Source organism: Canis lupus, chromosome 4 (genome assembly GCF_003254725.2).
Source record: "Canis lupus dingo isolate Sandy chromosome 4, ASM325472v2, whole genome shotgun sequence".
In the NCBI taxonomy this organism is placed as follows: Eukaryota; Metazoa; Chordata; class Mammalia; order Carnivora; family Canidae; genus Canis; species Canis lupus.
The window spans coordinates 50,494,910-50,519,479 of NC_064246.1; the positions used below are offsets into that span (position 1 = coordinate 50,494,910).

The following is a 24,570-nucleotide window of genomic DNA, read 5'->3' on the forward strand; positions in this document are numbered from 1 at the left end:
ACATGTGGTAACTCACAAAGGGGAAAAAGAAGGGCACTTCTGGGAGCATTGTTGGAAGGTCAAGGAGGCTTACTTTCCAGACGTTCCTTACACCTCAGTGACCCCAGTGGGTCATGTTCAAACCTGAACTAATCCCTGTGAACAGGAGATGGAATTATGCTAGCTAAACTTTACCTGAACCACAGTTCAGCATAAAGACAATTTCCCTGGAGGCATATCTGCTACCCAGAGAAAATGTAAAATCCAAAGGGAAAAAAATAATAATAAGGTAGTTTCTAAGAGAAAGAGGAACAGATATTGGAGAGGCCACCTCTATGTACTCGATACCATCATCTAAAAATATATTTGAGCCTAAGCTCTTTGTAAATTGCTTTCTACATATTAACAGGAGCATATACTCTTGGGGACATTCTGTAATTATCTATCTATCTATCTATCTATCTATCTATCTATCTATCTATCAGTAAAGTTCTCCTAACTCTTAAGTGGATTGATTCTATAAAAGACCCCAGAAAAGGAAGGTAGGAAATGCTAGGTAAGTGTCAGTTATCTTACCTGATGGATGCTGAAGGACACTTTCTTTTGCCAAATACTGATGACACATGATAAGATGTCAGGCAAAGAATACAAGGTCCAAGAGGACGATTTGTTTTTAAAGAACAACATAAAAGCTTATATCTCCAGCATTAGCTCTACCCATTTTGTCTCAGATTCACACATTTGAAAAATGATGCCTTTGTATGTGTGTGTCTGTGTGTGTGTATGCATACACATGCATGTAATTGAATATTGGACCCTTAGAATTTTGTTCAACCCAATCCCATGCATCATGCAGCCCAGACTTGTTTATACTGTGAGAGACTCCTTTTGCAAACAGCAGAAGCCTTGTTAACAGAATTACAATCCTGTTAGAGCATTTTCTTTTAATATAGCGACTGTGCCTGTGGTCTAAAGATGACCCATTAATCAGATTTATGGAATGACTTCAAGAAGAGATTAGCTTCAGAATTGTATTAGCTTAGTTTCTCCCAGGGCTCCGCTTAATGAATCTAGGAACCATACCCAGCAAGAGATTTCTATCCTTCCATTCAGCTTAGATTATTATTTGTATTCAGAAAACATGCAGTAAGGAAGCAGGGGTGTGAACCGAAGAGATCTATGACAGGTTTGTCTACATATTATAATGAAATGAAAGCCCTCCAGTGTCTCAGCAGCTGAGCAGTCATTTGTTTTCAAATATGCATTCAGGATCTAGTGTGTGTACACCACATGGTAGACCCTGAGTACACCCCAGGGGTTCTCAGTCCAGTGATCACAAGGAAATTGTAAACAGTTCCAGTGTCCCATGCCTACGCAGAAAGGACCACAGTAATTCTGCCTGTGGAAAACATCAAGGCTGAGGGAAGGCTTCCCTGAAGAGGGCACATTTCAAGAGGCATCGAAAGATGAGCAACATTTAAACAGGCAGAAGGAACGTATTTTAGTTCATAGCCTGATTGATACGGGAGAGTTTAGTTCTTTGTCTCAGAGTCGAGGGATGAATCTCGTGGACGTGGGAGAGTGAGTAAGGGCATAGAAGTTCATTAAGCTAAGATACAGAGAAAGCTCTCAGAAGTGAGAGGGTTTGCCACTGAGGGCTTGTAGGGTTGGTCTTTTATTAAGAGCTTAATCAGGGAACCTAAATTCTTTAACATATCCACTGATAATCACCATTGAGTAAGGACTGGTGATAACATCTTTAATGGCTTACTTCCTTTGTAGAGTCTGATGATTTTTTGTTGGTTACAAGTAGCTGTTAAACAAGACACCCTCCCTGCCCACACCTTAGGGCAAAGTGTTCTGGCTTGTTCCCTTATCTCTGGTTTCCTTAACACCTCAGCATTTTGGGGATCTTAGGAAGTCTGCTTCCTTAGCCCCCTAACTCTCCCTGATTAGCCTCAATTGTCCCTAACTCCTGATCATGAGTGAACTAAAGATTTTATGTGTGGCTTATGCTGGTATCAAAAGACCAGGTCAAGGGATCCCTGGGTGGCTCAGCGGTTTAGCACCTGCCTTTGGCACAGGGCGCGGTCCTGGGGTCCCAAGATCGAGTCCCACGTCGGGCTCCTGGCATGGAGCCTGCTTCTCCCTCTGCCTGTGTCTCTGCCTCTCTCTCTCTCTCTCTACGTCTATCATGAATAAATAAACATTATCTTAAAATAAAAAAAAAAAAAAAAGAAGACCAGGTCAGGAAATGTCAGAAATTTAGAAGAATGACTCAGAAACTTTAAAATTCTGGCTCTTCTGCTAATACTTGGGAGATTCTTTTTCCTGGAAGTCAGGTGGCCACTATAATAGACAAATAATTCCAGATGTTACAGGAGAGTAGTCAGGCTTTTGACAGCATAGCACTGATGGCATGATTTCCCAGCAATGGCCAGCTCTGTTGGGAAAAAAGAAGCCTGGCCTGCAAACTCTTTTTATTTGTATGTTAGTCCCCTTTTATGCCAGAGTCCCCATTGGAAAGCCTAAGAATGTGGAAACCAGAAGTCCTGATCCTGAGTCTGCCACTAATTAGCTGTATGATTTCAGTGAAGTCACTTAGGCAGTTGGGGCCCCGTTTGTCTCATCTTTAAATAGTGATCATAATCTCTATGTTATATTTGTGAAAAGATGTGCGTTTAACTTGCAAAAGGGCTTGAAAATAACAGAGCTATAGAAATAAACTATACAATGTGTTGCAAAAGAGGGTGAAAAATGAATCTCAAAAATGGCATTTAAAATGTGACCTTGGGATCCCTGGGTGGCGCAGCCTGCCTTTGGCCCAGGGCGCGATCCTGGAGACCCGGGATCGAATCCCACATCAGGCTCCCAGTGCATGGAGCCTGCTTCTCCCTCTGCCTGTGTCTCTGCCTCTCTCTCTCTGTGACTATCATAAATAAATAAAAATAAAAATTTAAAATAAAATTAAAAAAAATAAAAATAAAAAATAAAAATAAAATGTGACCTCTTACTGGATGCTTGGCATCATGGACTTTGGCATCAGACCTAGGATAGTCCCAGAACTGCCACTTACTAAACTTGTGACTACATGTAGTGACTTGATCGCTTGAACCTTCATTTCAACATCTGTAAAGTGGGAACATCGCTAGCACCTATTTCTTAAGTGTCCTGTGGATGGAATGAGATCATCTTTTTTTTTTAAGATTTTATTTATTTATTCATGAGAGACACAGAAAGAGAGAAAGAGAGAAGCACAGACACAGGCAGAGGAAGAAGCAGGCTCCATTCCACATAGTGAGCCTGACATGGACCTTGATCCTGGGTCTCCAGGAACACACCCCAGGCTGAAGGTGGCACTAAACCACTGAGCCACCCGGGCTGCCCGAGATCATCTTTATAAATTGTTTAACACTGTGTCTGCACCATAAATCATACTATGTAATTTTTTTTTCTTAATGTCCAGTGACTTCAACTCTCATTTTTCCAATGCCAGGCCCAGCCTGAATCTAACTTTCATGCTACACTCTCCACACATACAAGGGAGGAATCATTTATTTTGGTAGTAAAAAGCAAGGCTCTGCTCCCTCGTTTCTCTTCTATGGGGCAGAACCTGAAATCGAGAAACTCTGGAACTGGGCCATCCATCTCCCTCCTCCCTTTCCACAGCATTCTTGAGCACACTCACACCAACACTTACATTCAGGCAAATGATCCAGATGGCCTCAATTAGCCCAGAGCCAAGGGCACTTTGTCCAACCCAACTTCTAACATAGAGCATGCATTAGAATATCATCCTTGTGTGGCATTAATAAAGCAGCTGTTTGGGCCCCATTTCACTATTATTTACTCTAAGTAACAGCTCTTTGGGAAACCCAAAGGAGATGAGATGATTGATAAGGACAGAATTCAGGCTTTGCCAGGATTATTCTAACCTCAAGACACATAAACACACCTTCACTCTGAAACTACCTTCACGGGGTTGCTGTGGGTACTAAATGAGAGAACGTATGTCAAACGCTTAGTGTATTGCCTGGCATTCCGTAGCATTCAGAAAATGTTAGCTAAAATATTGCCGAAGAGGGTTCTATAGTCTTGTTAGCCAGGAGTTGCCATGACCTTGAGCCAAGAGGATTAAGGAAGAAATGCCATTGGCTGGCATTTGAAACCACACAAGAGAAGACAAACTCTTTAGCTAAAGAACTTGAACTCCAAGCTCTTGAACATAGCAAAATGGGCCTGAGGGAAGAATCTGAAAAATGCAGACAAGAGAGAAACATCTAGTGTCATCTGAAGCATGAGCATGAAAAGCACTACTGGCTGGAGTTTACAGACCAGCAGACCATTGCATTCATCCCACACATCTTTGCTCTGCATTTGGCATCACCAAACTAGGCTCTGCTCTGAAGCGTCAATTTTACAAGTGCCCACCCTATTCCCACTGCCTCCCCTGTGCTCACAGAAGGCCATAAACTATTTAGGCCAATTCAGCTTGTCATTTTAGGATAGAATGCATTAGGTCTTCTCCACAACTCAATGGGTAGAAGAGTCATAAAACAATCCAAGTGTCCCTGAAGCTCTGCCCTCATGTCAACAGGCATGACTTACATTTTGGCAAGTGAGGATTTATGGCCTGTTAAGGAGCTCACAATTCTAAAAGGTGAGGCTCCTATTTTCATCCCAAATCCAATTGATTCGGTCACCAGCTTCTGAGGCTTCATCTGCTTCATACTTCATTCCCAAACAGAACGAAGAGACCACATCAAGCCATGAAACTCCCATGCCTATCACTTCTATGTTCTGGTAGACATATCTATGTGACCTTACATAATTTAGATAACTTTTCTGGGCCTGCTTTCTCATCTATGAAATGGAGATAATGGTAATAATAAAAGTTGTTTCATTATCAGGCAGCTAAATAGTAATGTATCTTGGTATCTTACCAAGACAGATAAGCATATTGTGTTGTGTTATATTGTATATTATCAGAAGTCTCCTCTGGTGAGTCCATAACAGAAAAAAAGATAGATTAGATGCTAAAATGGCTAAAGGTTAGGAAAAACTTCCCTTCTTCTGCCTCATGTTCAAGACAAATCTATACAGAATCAGTTGCTAAATGTTTACTGAACACTTCTCCATACACTAAACACCCCATCAGACCCTATGTAGTAACAGAAATATAAGGCTCGGGGTCATACTAGCTCTCCACAAGCTTATTATATTGTTGAAAGTAAAAGATACACAAAACAGTTAGGAAATAGGACCACAATAGGCCAGAAAATGGGGCAAAGAGAGGTGTATCACTGATGCTCAGTGCCAAAGAACGAAAGTAAAAGGTAGCATTTGGATCTGCAGAGGCTCAAGGGAGGGCATTTGGGGTAATATCTTATGCCTTCGGTACTCCCAGGCTGCTTCTCCATACTCTGTGAATGTGACCTTGATGGATTACACCTGTGACTCTTGTGTCCCCTAAGCATGGTATTTCCATGGCCATCACTGCTTTGTACCATTCCAAGCTCCTTTCTGCTTTCTGTGTGTCACAGTCATGTGCACAAAGAAGTCAAGGGTTGGACTACTACTCCTTGAAGCTTCAATACAAAATGAGACTCTCAGTATAGAGAAGGACTTTAATAACAAATATGACTGGTTGTGTTAAGCCTCATTGGCTCCTGGGTGAGGTCACATTAATACATATACCCCAGTGACACTCGCCCCAAACTGCTGATTTGGGACATGTCGTCCCACCCTAATTTCAAGCCTTCCTAGATATGCCTAGGCATACTTAGATATAAGGAGTATCACTGTGTCCCTCAGTATTTCCAGCCAAGCCAGAAATCAAAGTATCCTACCATTCCTCTGGCCTCCACTGTCCCCTTCTGGTACTTTTCTTGGTCCTGTAAACCTGAAGCCCTATCACTGGGGTCTGTAGCTGACAGGTGGATACAGAGGGCAAGGAATAGCCAGGCAGGGGGTACTCACTACCCAGACTTAGGCTGTCTTTAACATAACTGCTTTGCTTTAGCTTCTGTTCCATTTCCTGAGGCCAGGTCAGGGACAGAGGCCACACAACCCTTCATCCCTTTGTCCCTTTCCAAATCTTCTACACCCTCTTGCCAGGTTCCTCCCACAGGAAAAAAAAGAAAGAAAGAAGAAGAAAGAAAGAAAGAAAGAAAGAAAGAAAGAAAGAAAGAAAGAAAGAAAGAAAGAAAGAAAGAAAGAGAGCACCTCATTCATATGAGTTCATAAAAACAGACAATTACACTATCTCTAGTCTACTGTCTCCACAGCAGTGACCCTGTTTGCTCCAAGCTAAAATAACTATAACGATAATCATAGCAGCAGTAAATGCCATTTGCTGTGCAATCATTAAACAATTCTCATATATTATTTTTGTTAGCTCTCACTATAACCTATAGAATGTATTTTAGCTGTCCTATTTGATAGATGAATAAATTGAGGGTCAGACAGTTAAGCAGTGGGTTCAAAGCAACACCACATGTAAGAGATAGTTCCATAGTTCCAGGTTTCAAATCAGGTGAGCCTGATTCCAAAGCTTTTAACCACTCTCCAGTACTGCCTCTACCTCAACATACGACTGGCAAAACAATTCTGTATTACAAGTATTCCTGAGCCAGCCACGGGGCCGTTGGTCCTCCTGCTTAGCACCATGGAAAGAGTAGAGGTTCCAGTGCAAACTTTGTGACTGTGTACCTTGGCCATGTCACTCCTAGCCTCAGTATCCTTACCTGAGTAATATGAGTAGAATTGGAAATCCATCAAATCCCTTTGGCACTGATTTGTTGTTGGTGTTGTTTTTATTAAGTCTTTATTTTTTATTAGAGCAGTCTTAGGTTGATTCACAACAAAATTAGGGGAAAGGTACAGAGATTTCCCATATATCCCTAGCTCCCATTCATGCATAACCTTCCTCATTTTCAACATCCCCCATCAGAGTGCTACATTTGTCACAACAAATCATAACCACCTAAAGTCCATAGTTTATATTATAGCTCACTCTTAGTGTTATATATTTTGTGCATTTGGACAAATGTATAGTAACATATCCATCATTATAGTGTCATAAAGAATTGTTTAACTGCATTAAAAGTCCTCTGCACTCTGCCTTTACATCCTTCCCCACCCTACCCCTCTCCAACCCCTAGCAACCCTTGATCTTTTTATGTCTCCACAGTTTTGCCTTTTCCAGAATGTCATATACTTGGAATCAAACAGTATGTAGCCTTTTCAGATTGGCTTCTTTCACTTAGTAATGTGCATTTACAGTTCCTTCCTATCTTTTTGTGTCTTAATACCTCATTTCTCTTTAGTGTTAATATTTTCATTCTTTGGATATACCACAGTTTATCTCTTTACCTACTGAAGGTCATCTTGCTTGCTTCCAAATTTTGGCAATTATGAATAAATCTGCTATAAACATCCATGTGCAGGTTTTTGTATGGACATAAGTTTTTAACTCCTTTGGGTAAATACCAAGGAGCATGATACTGGATCATGTGGTAAAAATATGTTTAGTTTTGTAAGAAACTATTGAACTTTCTTCCAAAGTGGCTGTACAATTGTACACGTCCACCAGCAATGAATAAGGGTCCTTATTGCTCCATATCATTGCCAGCATTCCGTGTTGTCAGAGTTCTGGATTTTGGCTCTTCTATTAAGTGTGTAATGGTATCACACAGTTTTAATTTGCATTTCTCTAATGATATATGATCTAAAGCATCTTTTCATATGCTTATTTGCCACCTGTATATCCTCTTTGATGAAGTGTCTGTCCAGCACTTTTACCCATTTTTTAAATTGAGTTGTTTATTTTCTTATTGTTGAGTTTTAATTATTCATATATTTTGGATTATAGTCCTTTATCAGATGTGTGTTTTGTAAGACACATATTTTCTCCTGGTCTGTGGTTGTGTTTTCATTCTCTTGACATTTTCTTTTGCCGAGCAGAGGTTTTTAAATTTAATGAAGTCCAGCTTATCAATTATTTCTTTCATGGATAGTGCCTTTGGTGTTGTATCTAAAAAGTCATCACCACACACAAGGTCATTTGGATTTTCTATGTTAACTTCTAAAAGTCTTATAGTTTTGTGTTTTGCATTTAGGTCTATGATACATTTTGAGTTATTTAGGGAAAGGGTGTTAAGATCTGTGTCTAAATTCATTTGTTTGTCTGTGGGTGTCCAGTTCTAGCACCATTTGTTGAAAGGACTATCTTTACTCCATTGTATTGTCTTTGGTCCTTTGTCAAAGATTACATATATATTTCTGAGTTCTGTCTTCTGTTCTATTGATCTGCTTATCTGTTCTTTCACCTGTACCACAATGTCTCGATTACTCTAGCTTGAAGTCTTGAAGTCAGGTAGTAATAGTCCTCCAATTTTGTTCTCCTTTATATCATGTTGGCTATTCTGGGTCTTTTGCCTCTTTATATAAACTTTCAAATCAGTCTATTAACATTTGCAAATGAACATGCTGGGCAGGATTGATTTAAAGGATATACTTTTCTGGGAGTTTGTGCCAGTAGCCAGAGCCCTAAGTCTTCACTTGGCTGGATTAAATCCCTCTTTTCTGAGCTTGGGGTAAAGGATTCAATATTTAGAGTTTCCTGTGTTTGTATATTGTGTACCTGGGCCCAAGCCATAAAATGCAATCATGGGCATAAAATGCGTGTCCCAACTGCATGAAGGAGAATGCTGGGGCTGGGAGAGCAAGGGGTTAGCACTAACCATGATATTAATAATCATTGTCGTCACTGTTGTCACCATCATCAGCATCATCAAAGTATCGTGTATTTATTGAATACTTACTAAATGCAAAGGCCTGAGTTCAGTCCCTTTCCTGGATCATGTCATCAATCCTTTCAACAACCTTCTGAGGCAAGTGCACATATTACTGTCAATTGAAAAAAACAAAGGCTCCGAGAGGTTAAATAACTTGCCCAGGGTCACATGGGTAATAAGCTGTGAAGCTGGAGTTCAAACCCACTCTTAACCCCTATACTGCACTGATTCTCCCTAGCATTCCTCTTTCACCCTGGGGTAGTAATGCTGACCATTCTATATCCAGCATTCAAGCTTCCAGAAGGATAGCTAAGGTCAGCTCATCATCCTGTTTTGAATAGAAAGTCCCACAGACAACTAAACCTGAAAAATCCTCTCTACTCTAGTTCCTTGAAACTCTCTGTAAAACCCACACACTTGAGAAATGGAGCCTTAAGCATTCTCTCCTCCCCCTTTCACCTGCTTCCCCATGGCATCCAGTTGGTTACAAACCTCTCTTGCTGTTTATTTCCCTCTTAATAAGCCCCATCTCCTCTCGGAAAGCCATTTAGCACGGCACCACTTAATTTCTCCTCGAAGCAGAATCTGCCAGATGGAGTCTTTGTCCCAGGCCATGTTGATTTGTCTTATTTTTAAACAGCAGTGAGCATCCCATGAAACTAAAATAGCAGTTGGTTCCCAGGTGTGACTTACTGAGCAGGGAGGTGATCAAGAGCGTATGGACTCATCCACCTGAGGCAGCCGTTCCAAATGACTTCCTCAGGTGGCACCCAGCCAGCTGCTGGCCACATCTGGGTGTCATTTGATGCAGGGGCACGCCACTTTTCCGCGTCAACTGAGTTCAGCCACTCATCACCTCCTCTGGTTGTACCCCCTTGGGCTGTGCATCCTTGCCTTTTCCACAGACATACTCATACTTCTGACATTGGGGAGACAAAATGGACCCCAGAGGATAAAGAGACCAGCACAAAGTGGCCAAATGATAGAATGAAATGTCTCATTTTTTACCCTGATGTCTCGTTTTTTTATTCCCAAACATTCATTTAAAATCTGTCTTTTATTCCATAACATAACAATGTTTGGATTAATATAAATATAATCCATCAAATTATGTGCCAGCTAAATTACTAAACCATATCCTCCCCCACACGTACACACACAAAACATGTTTTTTAAAACTAACATCTCAAAGTCATGTTGATTCTGTAGCTTCATTATCCCAGACACACATAATAGGGTGTGTGCCTCTGTTTGAGAAGCACACTCATGAAGATGGGCAGTCTTTCTTTTGGAGGGTATGCCTACAAGAGGGACTAGGAATGTTTCTTTACTGCCACATGTCATCCTAAGGATGAGAGGATTAATCTAAAGGAAAGACAGAAGTGATTATTACTAAAAAGGCAGTGACTTCCCTAGGATCTAAGGAATAATAGAAGTCAGAGGCTGATCTGACTTACAGCATCTTGGGTGGCTCCTCTGACCTCATTATACCTATCACCACAATGAGGATTGACAAAACAATAATCTAGCTCACTTCACAGAAGTGACTGCATATATACCATAAACACATCTCCATAACCCTCCATCTTCATCACCTTAAAGCTCAGATCCCATAATAAGCATTGGAGTCCTTTATTATAAGGGGGAAGAATGAGATTCAGTGTTCGTGGATGGAGGTATGTTGGCCTTGCCTCTTATATGCCTATGTTTGCAGCAATCCCAACCAGCACTTGCAAATCTTCTCAACCAGTGTGCTCTGGAAGTATTGGCAATTAGTTAAAGGCATTTTCACTAAACCCAATCTCAAATACCAAATATAATGCTGAGATTATAGCAACCAGTTGATACCCACCATGCCCAAAGGCGTCATCTGACAGGACACGGAAGTCAAAATGGGGAGGTAGAGAAGAAGGGGGACAAGTTGAGTGATAATCCTTTATTCTTTGAAGTAATTTTGCTATAATATTTAGGAATTTTTTGTTTTGTTTTGTTTTAAGCACCACTCAAAAAGAACAACAACAAAAGCAATAAAGCCAGTCTTTCTTTGACCCTGTGAGATTCCTTCTCCCATGGAGAGTATGAGCCATTCTAGTTCCTTAAGTAGCCTTATACTCGAACATTTAACAGGTATTCTTAGGGCCACTATGAAGAAAAAACAAATCCTTCCCTGAATCAACAGAAAGACCATGAATTATTTGATAATAATATTCACATTCCTGATGGAAGAGTATCTACCCTAAATATATCAATAAACAGATATTTCTGAAATATCATTGAGAAAAAATATGGGGAGGGGCTGTCCACATTCTTTACAGGAAAAACAAGTGATAAAATAAGCTGATGGAATCAAAAAGTGTTTAGAAACCTGTTAAATGTCCTTCCATGGAAAGAAGCACCATTACCAAAATGCTACAGATATATTTGCCCTTAAATGCTGAGAAATGGTCTCAGTAGTCATTTGGACGATATTGCCCATGGACTGATTGTACGAGTAGCTGCTTTGCTATGCTTTCTGGAGCCATGGGAATTTCCACTGAATTCTTTGGGTCTTTATCATGGCAAGGTGCTCCCCAATACTAATGTCTCTGATTATTTTATAGACTCAGATTAGACCTTCCCTTAGTTGGCATTCCAGATGAGAGCACACTCATTTCAGGGGATTAGGGGAGTCCTGTTCATGGATATTTTATGACAAGAATAATGGAGTCTTAGGAAGGCTTATTTGGGGTTCTCTGGAGGGCACCAAAGTAGGAAAGAAGACCTCAAGCCCTTCACCTCCTTAGGGACTTTTATGAAGTCAAAAGAGAAAAGCAAAATTCCAGTCATATCTCTTTCTCTGTGAAAGAGTAGTCTTGTCATCGCTAGGACACCCAGATTCCAATAGAAACAGAAGCAATAACATGCCCAGAGGGGCTCAACACCAGTGGAGAAAAACAGCTGCGGCTGGGCTCAGAGGCATCCAGCTGCAAACCAGCTGGGCTTGGTTGAAAAGACCACATGTAGAATATTGGTTGGGTTCCAAATCCCATATTTAAAGAGGAACATTTCCAAATACAGCCTTAGACAAAACACCCACCCTTTAAGACAGGTATTAAAACTATCATACAAGAGTAATGAAGGGCACTTGGAAAGTTAAATTTGACTTGGCAAATCCAAAAGGCTTCAGGGGATATTTGATGAATGTCTTAAAATATTTATAAAATGGTAGAAGATGGAATAGATCACATTGCTCAGGAAAGCAGATCTAGTTGAATATTTGGTGAAGTAGAAGGAATATTTTCTAAGATGAGAGATCCTTAAAATGAAATGTGCTCCCTTGGGTAGTAGGGAGTCCTTTCGCTGGTGGTGTAAAAGCTGAGACTGCCATACCCCCTGAGACCTGAGGAGACAGGGGAATATTTTTGAGGAGGTAGGATCTCCAAGCAGTAAAAACTGTGGAGTTGGATGTCAGGATGGACCTGGACTCAGGTTTCAGTTGTTTTTATAAAACTTTGGGAAATTTTTCTTGGACCCTCAATTTCCTCATTTGTGAACTGGGTCTAACAATATCCATTCCAGTGGGTATTATTATGCAAATAAAGTATTAACTATCACTAGTGTCTGGCACAGTAGAAATGCTACATTTGTGATTATTGCTGCCACTATTTATCTGCTTGATAAATTGGGTGGGAAGAGAAAATTCATAGTTTCCTGAGATTTCTTTAGCCTTCTGATTCTATGAGCATTATGGGACCCATCCTGTTAAACTTCCTGGTGCTATCTTTCTAATTTCCTGACTGCCCAGAGTTTTCTGTTTCAGCACCACCTCACATCTTCCTACACAATGGTGTATACCCTCACTTTCCTACTGCACTTTCCTCTCCTAATCAGAAACAATTTTTTCTAAACAATTTTTCCTTGCAATCCTGCTTTCTGTAGTGATAACTGGTTAGTCTGGAAAATGATGTATATTAAGAGTACTAGAATAATATGATTATGTAGTCACCTTTTCCCTTAATTTTTTTCTTCTACTAGAAAGCAAGGCTGAGCACAGTACCTAGTCTACATCCAGCAGTCAATCAAAACTGTAAATGATGAGGACAGATCTTCTGCTAGTGGGATTTTATAGGTCACGTTTAGCTTTTCTAGAGTGTTATGATCATTTGGTGATCATTTGGGGCAAGATAGAATACCAAACAGTCTTGTGACAAGCTGCTTGGGGGATGTTTAGGCACAGGTGGGACCTTCTTCCATTCACTTATTAATTTTCTAGAGAAACTTAAAACTCACTGTTGTTCTCCCACCCAAGAAAAGAGAGGAGTTACGTGCAGAAGTGCTGGAAGGATGTGCGTGTGGGAGACTTCATCCAAATGCAGTGCAATGAGATCATCCCAGCAGACATACTCCTCCTCTTCTCCTCAGACCCCAGCGGGATCTGCCACCTGGAAACTGCCAACCTGGATGGAGAGACAAACCTCAAACAAAGACGTGTTGTGAAGGGCTTCTCACAGCAGGTAAGGCTCTTTCTAAGATCTTCAAAGGTGAGGTCAAAGGGAAGAAGCAAGCCAACTCTACTGGAAAATTGAATTTAACCTGGTGGCTAGAGGAGAGAGTAGGAGATGCCTCCTTTTCCCAAGCCTTAGGTATAGTTAATCTTCCTAGCAAGGCTTTTGATGGGTATCATCCCATTATCACAGATGGGGAAATAGGCTTAGGAAAGTTAAATACTTACTGAAAGCCTCAAAATTCCTAAATGGGGGCTCACTCTATTTAATGAAATTGTAGTCTCTGCCCTAAACCAAGGGCAATTACCCTTGGGACTACCCATTTTTCTGTGCTTATGCAGTCCTTGCCCATCCTGCACAGCTCTGCTCCCTCCACTTCTCCCTCTGAATCTTCTCCAATACTACTTTGACTCCAGCATAAGCTATAGGAAGGTATTGTTATCTATTTTTCCACTTGTGTACATCTTACTTTCCCTCCTTGAGAAATAAGGAATGATCATCAACACTTAGTTAACCCCCACACTTACATGTATGGTGCCGTGAATATCATAGAGAAGTCATTATTGTTTGCTGGTTAAGAGCCCATTCTCTGGAAGCTGACAGAACTGAACTCAGAGTCCAACCCCACCATTTATTAGCATTCTCACCTCGGGCAAGTTACTATTCTCTCACATCTTTATTCCCTCATCTGGAGAATGGATACAAAAATAGTACTTCTATATTAGGGTGATCCTGAAGACTAAAAGACAGGTGTAGGAATTATTTAGCATGAAGGTAGACACATAGTAAGGAATCAGTAATTGGCAGTGAATGTCAATGGCGTTCAGACGCAATATGTGCTGATAAATTGAAACCGGGTGTGATATTCCAATTTTCAATTAAAGTTCCCCTTGAAAGCGTTGATTTTCAATCTGGAATCTTCCTCTGCCCATGGAAAAGAATATAAATATATCAGTTTCTTCACTCTCCCAGACTTCAGCAGGAGAGAAATTAAATGAGTCAGGGGATTTAGTGGAAAGAAGGCAAGTGCTCATTCCTCAGAGATTCTCATGAGCTAGAGTTCACTTATCTAGATTGAAACTTCTTGAGAGAAGACAACTTGTCATATCTCACTTTGCCTTTCTCCAAGCACTGGATGAGCAGTTCTCACAAAATCACTTTGGTATGAATGATTCAGTCCTCAGAAGTCTATTCTCTCATCCCTACATAGTTCTCCCCTAGTTCTGCTGTGAAACTCAAATGAGATAAAGATAGGAACAAAATATAGGGTTTGGTGCATAGTAGGCCCACAATACATGGTCTGTGGTTGCTACTTTGGCTACATTTACTAGCCTGGGCATAAAAACCACCATGACCACATTGCTGCCATCTGCTTTTTCTTGTTATTTCACAGGTTTAGTATTTCCATTGGTCTCCAGGCTCCACCTGAGTCAGCCACTGCACTGGTGTTTGATTCTGAATTTTCTCTCCTTTGTTTCTCCTTACCACATTAACCAAATCAACCTAAAGTTTACAAAAAAGCAGGGCAGGATCAGGGGAAAGTTCACAAAGACACTCTAGATGCACAGCAAGCTATTTCTTGGCTCAGGGCCCTGTGGTATGCCATCAAGATCAGAGGCTTTTAAGCTTCTTTAACCCTAATTCACAATAAGAAATACACACTATTGAACACATGCACACATAAACACACATAACGCATGTGGATGTGTGTGAGATGTAGAATTGCCATCTGAGCCATACTACATGCAAATCACTCTGAGACTTTCTATTCTACTTCATTTTTTTTTACAAAGCTCTGGGAGAATTGAAACTTGTATTTGCCTATGATGCTTACAAATCTTCCCCTCAGCAGTCCCTCCCTAACATCCTCATCACTGTTCTGAGGCCTCTTGACTCTCTCTCTGGCAGCACTGTGTTGTCAGAGTTTCAACAAGCCACTTCTCTTTTTGTCTTTAGCAACAACTCCCAAACGGTTTCTTGTATGTTAATTAGTCAGATAGTTTGGGATTTGATTGGAATGAAGAGCCAGATGAAAGGGTCATTCACACTCCAGTGCAGTAGACCAGGCAATTTAATAACATCTCTCAAACTCTAACCCTGACTTCTCACAGGGTACTTGGCATAATGACTTACAAAAAAAAAAAAAAAAAAAAAGTTCATTTGTGAAGAGAAGATTTATTTATTTGAGCTTCAAGATTTTAGGTGTTCTCTATTTTGTTCCTTTATTCTCCCCCTCACTTGGCTTAAGTGTGTTTTTCCACTACTATAATAATAGTTATAATAATAATGATGCACTTTTATTAAATCCTTACTGAGGGCTCTGCATGATTATCTCATTTATCCTCACAAATCCCCCATAAGGTAGGGCTATTATTGTCCCCATTATACACATAAGGAAAAGAAGCATAGAGAGGTTAAGTAACCTGTCCAAGGTCACTGAGCCAGAACATGTTGGAACAAGATTCAAAACCAAGTTTGTCCAAAGTCTCAGTTCTTAAGGTTCATAGTAGCTCATCTCCCTGGCCCTTTGACTATTACCCAGAGTTTACCCAGAGATGCTTACTTGAAAGCACACTTTACCATTTTCAATATTCTTTCCACCTGTAAGTAAGATGTGCCAGGAAGGATAAAAGTAGGCTTAGCCAGGTCCCTGAAAAGGAGAAATTTGGGCTGTTCTTTGCTACCTTGCGTCTCCCTTCCGTCAGTGCAAAAAGATCTCTGAATAAAGGCAGAATTCTCTTCTAACTCTATACTCTAGCGTTTCTCAAATGTGTTGGACAAACATTGATGAGAATTACAGGAAAAATATATGTTGTAAAATCAAAAAGCAGAAGATAATAGGTTACAAATCTTCAAATATTTCAAATAGTACTGCCAGACTTCTCAGGTAATTTCATAAGCCCCAACGAAGAAAGGGGACAGGTACTAGTACGTAGCATCTCTAAACATTTAACCACAGAAAACTTTTATTCCAAGAAACATACTCTAGGACTACTGCAAGAGACATAGGATCACAGTTTAGGGATTTGCTCCAAATACATTACAGGTGTTCATGATGTACCATAATCACCACAGGGAGAAACTTTTTAAAATATACATGCATTCTTCCCCATTATCACTAAATTATGGCTCACTAGGACTGAGTAGGGGTTAGTCATGCATATTTTTTAAATGTTCCCCTATATGATCTTCACATGAACCTACCACCTACCACTCCTTGAAGACCTGTAAAAAAAAAAAAAAAAAGGAGGTGTCACCTCGAGCGCTTACAAAAAACACTTTCAATAATATGAACAAAACTACTATCTTTGTGCTTCTTACATATGCTAGTACTTTTGCATGCATTGTCTTTTAGTCCTTGCAACCACCCTGTGAGGTGGATATGGCTATCCTCATTTTACAGATGAAAATTCTGATGAACAGAAGTAGCAAATTTTGCCATTGTCTCAGAGAAAGTCTTGAGCATCTACAGATATGGTTTGTTTGGAAATTTGATATCTTAAATGGAAATTTGATATCTTAAATAAGAAGTATCAATGGTTTTTCTTAATTGTCCCTCTAAACCCCCTAGTGGCTATAAGACCTTCACCAAAGAGTTTTTACTAAAAGAGATTTCTAGAAACTTCCCACCCATCTGTACTGTTAGTTCTTGTAAAACAAGGTTCATGGTCAAATCTGATTGGGATTTGACCTGTGGACCCCTCTTGTAGGGTCCAATGTACATTAACGGAGTAAGGTCTCTGAGAAGCTGCAGTCAACAGACCTTTTAAACTTTCTTTAAAGTTTTCAGGAGTATTTTTCAGCACAATAATTTTAGCATTCCTATGAATATTTGGGGGGAAAATTAAACTGAGTTGTGGAGGACACAGGATCGCAGAAGGTAAGCAGGAACAGAGAAAGACTTAGGCAATTCATTCTCCCCTTTTCCATCTAGGTTCAAATGAAATTATAAACATAAAAGAGTTTCTCAAAAGTATCTTTCTCTGGGATCCCTGGGTGGCTCAGCGGTTTAGTGCCTGCCTTTGGCCCCGGGGGTGTGATCCTGGAGTCCCAGGATCGAGTCCCTTGTTGGGCTCCCTGCATGGAGCCTGCTTCTCCCTCTGCCTGTGTCTCTGCCTCTCTCTCTCTCTGTGTCTCTCATGAATGAATAAATAAAATCTTTTTTTTTTAAAGTATCTTTCTCCTGTACATACCACATCATTCTCAAGGTTGCCAAAGAATTGCTTTCAAAATCCTTTTCTGAGAATTCAACTTGGACAAGGCCAACTTTTTTTTTTTTCCAATTTAGACTTTTATCATAATGGGCAATCTTTGAACGCACAAAATTATTGACCTGTTCTTGAAATATTTATTCCCACATCCCATTGCTGAGAAAAGGGAAGAAATCCAAAATTAGGCTTATACTAAGTTCTGCTGAGCAGATCAAAGGACTTTATGAGAGAATTAAATTGTACCATTTTCTCTCTGATGACCTGAAGTCTCTTTTTAAAAAGATTTCCAAGATAGATAGTAGGCATTTAATACCTGAAGAGGAGTATGTGCCATTTATTTTGGTGAATGGAAATTACCAAAGCCAAAGAATCAGAAATAAATTCTTCCAATTAATATTTCAGATGAAACATATTCCTGGCTATCTATTATCCAAATCACGGAATCCTAAATTCTACTAAAACATGTGTCAAATCATTTCCCAGTACCAACCAAATGCTTACTATGGCAAGTATGATATGTGGACTAGCCTCTTCAGCATCAATTGAGAGCTTGTTAGAAATGCATAATTTCAAGCTCTGCCCCAAACTCAACTGGAATCTGCAATTTAACAAGATCCCCAGGTGACTGCCACACATAGTGGAAGTTTGAAAGCACTGGCCTAGGGTATCATTGACTGGCTAATAATTGTGCTTACCTGTTTATTGCCCAAATTAAAGATCCTTAATTGATGCTCCCTTTTAACTAGCTTGCATTCCATAACAGTGATTTTAAGCCATTTTCTCAATTAGGAAGAACCATTTCAAATGGTAGCTGGATCCTCTGCAGTGAATGTGTGTACTAACTTTAACATATTTAGGTAGCAGAGCACTTCGCCAAAAGGCTTGAAGGAGGACAGGGACCGCTTTATCACTCTCCCATGTCAGTGATGACACACCTAGAAAGAAGCAAAAGGTAGCTGTTCCCTCAACCCTGCCTGCCCTGAGAACCAGAGAAAAATCCCCTTACCTAGTAGATTTTGTAATGAGACCTGCTCCTGATAGGCTGTTTCAAGTTTCCCTTAAGAATGATAGTCTTTATACCTATTGACCACTGCTTAAATGTTGAGCAGATATCATATATTCTAGAATCCCTTTAATATAAAATTTATATCATGACATATAATAAATTATATCACTAGATAAGTTGATTTAACATATACTATGTGCCATAGGCAGCTCTTCTAGTGTTTTATACCTATTATCTCCTTCTACTCTCCACAAATAACCCTGCAAAGTAGACACTTTGATTATCCCTATTTGACAAATGAGGAAAGAATAGTCAAGTAATCCTTTTAGCAGTGGACTGAACTTGGATTTAAACTCAGGCAGAGGGCAGCCCGGGGTGGCTCAGCAGTTGAGCGTCTGCCTTCGTCTCAGGGCGTGATCCTGGAGATGGAGCCCACTTTGGGCTCCTTGTGGGGAGTCTGCTTCTCCCTCTGCCTGGGTCTCTGCCTCTCTCTGTGTGTCTCTCGTAAATAAATAAATAAATAAAATCTTAAAAAAAAAAAAAGGAAGGAAATGTTCAAGTATTTTCAAATGTAGGGAGAATAGTATGATAAATTTTAATGTGCCCATCACCCAATTTAACAATCAACTCATAATTAGTTTTATCTATAGCCTCACCCTCTTCACTCTGCAAATTATTTCGAAGTGAATCTCCCATGTTGCAACATTTCACCTGTAGATATTTTAATATCTATTTCTCAAAGATAGGGTTTTTAAAATATGCAGTTATTCCATTGTCATTCCTAAAATATTAACCTTAATTACTTGATGTCAATTTTGAAGTCAGTGTTCAATATTTTCCAGTTTGTTTGAATAAGAATCCAAGTAAGCCTAAATACCTAGATAAGTTTAACTCTCCTTTACTCTAGAGATTCCCTATTCAGCTTTAATTTTTTTGTTGTTTTTCTTACATATTTAGTTTTTGTTGCTGAATAAATCAGGTTGTTTGTCCTGTAAAATATCCTACAGTCTGGATTTTGCTGATTGCATTGTCTCCCACTTGTGTCATTTAATGTTTCCTGTTCATTATGTTTCTATAAATTGGCAATTAGAGCCAGTGCCTAAATCTGATTCAGGTTAAGTTTGTGTTTGTGAGTATATATGTCACTTTTGCATGAATTCATTCCCTTACCATCCTGCAAAGGTGACCAATGAGTTTGTCTTTTTTAGTATCAATATGCACTGATGGACTTAAATATATTTGATGTGTGTCAAATCAGTACAGTTGTTATCTGCATTGATTGCCCCATTTTTAGCCAGTGGAGCTTTCTTCAAATCGGTTCCTGAGCTCTTTTTTAATCTTCAATATGTCTAGTCCGTTTCAATGGAAAATAGTGTTAAAAAATCACAATCAGTACGTGTTGGAGGTATATATTACTATTGGATTGACCATTATTTCTGTGCCATTTAAGTGGACAGAACTAGGACTTTTTAAAGATTCAATATATCAGAATTTATGCTGATACTTGAAATTCAGGACTAGAGGTCTTTATATAACCTCATCAATATTAAATTTGTAAACCTTCTCCCACATTAGGCAAAGTCCTTAGCCACTGTACTACACAGCCCCCTTTGATGTTTGATGCTCACAGCAATCCTTGGAAGTAGAAAAGGAAAGAATTAGTAACATTTTCAAGATGAGGAAACAATTTTAAGAAGATTAAATCTTGTCAAAGATTACCCCGCTAATGCAGTGTTATGCCAAAATTGGAACTCAATTCAGATGTACATGGTGATTTTATAAAGTAATTCTTAGATCCCTTTACATGTATGTTTTATTTCTCAAATAAATAAAATTTTCACAAATATAAAAATATTGAAACTATCAAAGTTTTGGTTATAATTCTTTGCAATATTAATCATTAGACTATGATGAAAATACCCCTAAAAAAACTTACTTTTATTTCTTATAGCCCTTTGATGTCTTTTTGGTGACCCTCTCTTCCAGAGTTGTTCTGGGGCATGAGCACACACACACACACACACACACACACACCACAACATGGAAGATTCGCTCCCCTTTCCCAAAGCACTATTTGCAAATTTCATTAAAAAGTATTTTTCTATTTTTGTCCCTTCAGGGCCTTATGAGGATGCTCTACTAGGTTTTATGAAAGATATAATCATGCAAAAGTGTTAATAGATGATAGTTTAAAGTTTCCCTCCATTACACTATCTCCATACCCCATGATAACATATTTACATTTGAATAGTGGCCTTCACAGTCATAACTGCCAGGGATAATTGTATTTTAAGCCAGTGTGGAAAATATCTGATGTCTCAAAAGAGAACCATATCAATCTAGTATAAGGATTAGGCAAGACTCTTTGTTGCATATGACCAAACTCTGATTCAAAGTAGCTTAAACAGAAAGAGAATTTATTGAAAGAAAACAAGATTAATTGACCTTAGGGTAATGTCAACCATAAATTTAGAATCCATCAGTGCAATCCTCATTTCTTGTCCATGTTTCTGTCTGTGTTTGGCTTTCATCTCTCACAAATAGACTTACACTCAGAGCTTCACCTCCAGAGAAAGACTGGGAACCTTTCCTGATGTCTAGATTGAAAGTCATCCCAAGGACAAAGACTGGCCTGGCTGGTATTATGCACCCACCCTTGGACCAATTAACTCTGGCCAGAGGGGAAGGATTCTGAGATTGGCATCCTCTACTTCAACTGTATGGTTGAAATTGGTCTATGGTGCAGGACAGTTCTGAGCAACTTCACAATAAATGTCCATTATACATATTATGCATCAGTCCTATAGACACTTAACTTATTGACAACCAAAGTCCTCTACCCTTAAGGAGAGGGCCTGAGGTCTTCTGTCTGTCTCCCATTCCCCTAATGATATTCCCTAGTACAAAAAAGTCCTTCTCTAACTGCCATATCTCTGCCTATACAACATCCTCTGCAATGTTCCCAGAGTGAAACACTCCTTCCTCTGTGCTCCCATAGACTTTACTCTTGTTGCTTTCAACCACTGTGCATAACATACCATAGTTCATTCAATAAATTCATTTATCCAACCAATATCTGATGAGGTCCTCTTATTGCCAGATACTGTACTAGGACATTTTGTTGTTGTTTATCAGGGTTGACACATTATGATCATATCTTCTGTGAACAACTTAATAAACAGTTTCTCAAACTGGAATTCATATTCTCTTCTTTGTGATCCCTTTTGCTAAAAACATGAGGTATAAGACATTGCTCTCATGTAAATTTCTTTTTAAGAAAAAGATTTTATTTATTTTAGAGAAAGAGCGTGCACAAGTATGAGCAGGGAGAGAGGCAGACGGAGAAATAGACTTCCCCTGAGCAGGGAGCCTAATGCAAGATTCAATCCCAGGACCCTGGGATCATGACCTGAGCCGAAGGCAGATACTTAACTTACTGAGCCACCCAGGCACCCTCCTTGTGTCATTGTCTTTTGTCTGTTAATTACAGCAAGAAAAAATGTATGCAAAAAAGGTCTGTCTGTGCAACACTCTGTGAAGGCACCACTGCCCATTTGGTGGCAGCTGTCCCTATTTCAGGCATTATGCATTCACTTATTTATTTACCACGTATCAGTTGAATATGTCTTCTGAGCCAGGTGCTGTGGTATGCACTGGGGGTTCATGTGTGAACAAGAGAGATACAGGCTATGACTACATACTCTAACAAGGAATCACAAAGACTATGATGAACAAATAATCCCACAAACAAATAGTAATTGGTTTCTTTGAAAAATGACAGAACACATTCTTTTTCAGTATTTGCTTGGCATGCCAACCCTGTGCCTTATAGGTTAGAAAATGTCATAGCACAATTTCAAGATTAAACTTAGTCTTAACTCTGAATAAGAATCAGAATATCTAAAAAAAAAAAAAAAAAAAAAAAAAAAAAAAAAAAAAAAAAGAATCAGAATATCTCTCCACTTGAATAAAGTCCACACAAGACTGTAAGGAATCTTTAGATGGAATCTCCTCCCTACGGCCCTGCAACCCAATCTGTGTGCTTTAGCGGGAATCTCTTGAGCAGGCAGGGAGACCCAGGGTGATTGCATATGCAGACCATCTCCTCCCCTAGAGTCTGAAAGGAAAGTAGCTGCCAGTCACTCTGTTGTGGGTTATCTTGAAAAGAACTCCGACTGACCTGGAGCAGGGAGGTTATCAAATGCTGGTAACTGTCATTAGTTTTCAGATGGAATTCTCAGAAATCAGAGAGTTGTTTAATTTGTATGCCAGGAAGGAAACCTTAGTCACCCAGCTCAGCAGCTAGGGCATGAAGAATATTTGATTCTAACATTATCCAAACTAATAAGCTTTAAACACACACACACACACACACACACACACACACACACACACACAACTTTAAACAGTATCCTCCTAAGGTTGCAAGCAATGTATCTCCTGTGTAGCCAGCCAGGGGGTGTGGTCTGTGTATCCTGCAACCTCTTTGCTCTCCTGCATGAACACCCACAAATTAGTTTTCCTGCTTTGTCATCCTCTGCCTGGAAAGGGCTGGTTTTTCTAGTCATCCAGCCTGAGGGTCATGTAGAAACAGAATGAGGGCTTGGCAATATCTGGTTCAACTCTTCTTTTTCCAGGTTCAAAGTAAAAACTCAATAAATAAGTACATTCTCGGTTTATGGAAGAAGTTTAGCTGACTTCTCTCTCTCCAATGAGCAGAATCTTTCTTGAATATTTCCTAATGGACATGGAGGTGTTTCAAGGTTATCTAAAATGTACTTCTGCTTTAAGGACTTAAGACTATGGGTACCTATTTTTTTTAATTTGTTTGTGACTATCGATACCTTTGATAACTTTGCCCCTCAAATCCTCTTACCTGAAAGCATTTGTCCTTTCAGTGTCCATTATTTAAGAAAATAAAAACAAAAAAGTACTGTGAATTGGATTTATAATTTACTGACCTCAAGAATTCCTCAAGAAATTGGAAAACCATGTATGTGTCACTTATTTTTACTGTCTACAGGTAGCATCTTGGGGCATATAGGGATTTGTAGATAAATTGCAATGTCTAATCTACCAATTGGCTTATAGAAACAGCTTGGTATTTGACAATTATAAGCATAAGATATTATAAGTTCCACATGAATGACACAAATATTAAAAATTGTCCCAAGGAAGGAGAGATTGCTACAGTCTGTGGTGGACCTATGGGTCCTTAAGAGATCTAACACTTGAGTTTGGCAATAGAAATTTAAGAGAGTTACCAACATGGAAAACCTGCAGGGAAAGCATGTAAAAGGCCAAGAGGGTTTTTACTGTGGGCAGACACCATTAAATGCTTTTGCCAAGCAAGGAACATGTATAAGCTTTAGAATCAGACCTACCTGAGTGCTCATGTGCTGTGTGATCTTGGGCAAGCTACTTAAAACAATCAACACTCAATTTTCTCTCCAATAAAGTGGGGCCACTCTGCCCTGACACTTCACAGAAGAACTAGGAAAATTGAATAGAATCAAATCAATAAGGGGCAGCATTTTGTGAACTGCAATTTTACCAAATAAATAAATATCATTAATTTTTTAAAGACCAAGAGATATCCATGGGACTGAATAGGCCATTGTTTTATTTAGACTTCTTCATTTGCAAGAAGCAGAAGTAATTCTGGCTAACTTAAGCAAAATAGTATCCTGCAAAAATGTAGTGGGAGAGGGGGAGAGGGGAAGAAGCACACAATGTGACTCCCAGAATCAAAGGAAAGCTGAAGACTCAGAAACAAGAACCAGGAAGCCTCAGTGCAGTGGCCAAGTATTGGTAGCAGCAATTACTTAATAATCTCATTTGTTTTTTCTTCCTTGAGTCATTTTCTCAAGTCAAAGTCCCACAGTGGGAGCGTCTAGTAGGCAGGGCATCTTGCTCTAGAGTCCCCTCAAGATAACAAACCACAGAAGAGAAGTAGTTTCCTGAAAGGAAGTGAGAAGGTTATTAATTTAAAAAGGAGTAGATTGGAAGGTGGATAGCCAGAAAACAATTGCCCACTACAAATAATTTCAAAAAAATCATTCACACATTTATGTAATCAAATTTATTAATCA

General features: G+C 39.5%; 1 protein-coding gene across 10 annotated transcripts in view; it reads left to right on the forward strand.

Moving 5' to 3' along the window:
• Positions 1-24,570, forward strand: part of ATP10B (ATPase phospholipid transporting 10B (putative)) — a 313,614-nt gene that overhangs the window by 217,458 nt on the left and 71,586 nt on the right. For 9 of the 10 annotated variants that reach the window (XM_049109180.1, XM_035715175.2, XM_049109178.1 and 6 more), the window contains one exon: positions 13,066-13,270. In XM_049109180.1, coding sequence (XP_048965137.1) covers positions 13,066-13,270 — 205 coding nt within the window. Of the gene's footprint in view, positions 1-7,119; positions 7,212-13,065; positions 13,271-24,570 lie in introns of those variants that run through there. The other variant, XM_025434315.3, reaches the window with a different exon arrangement.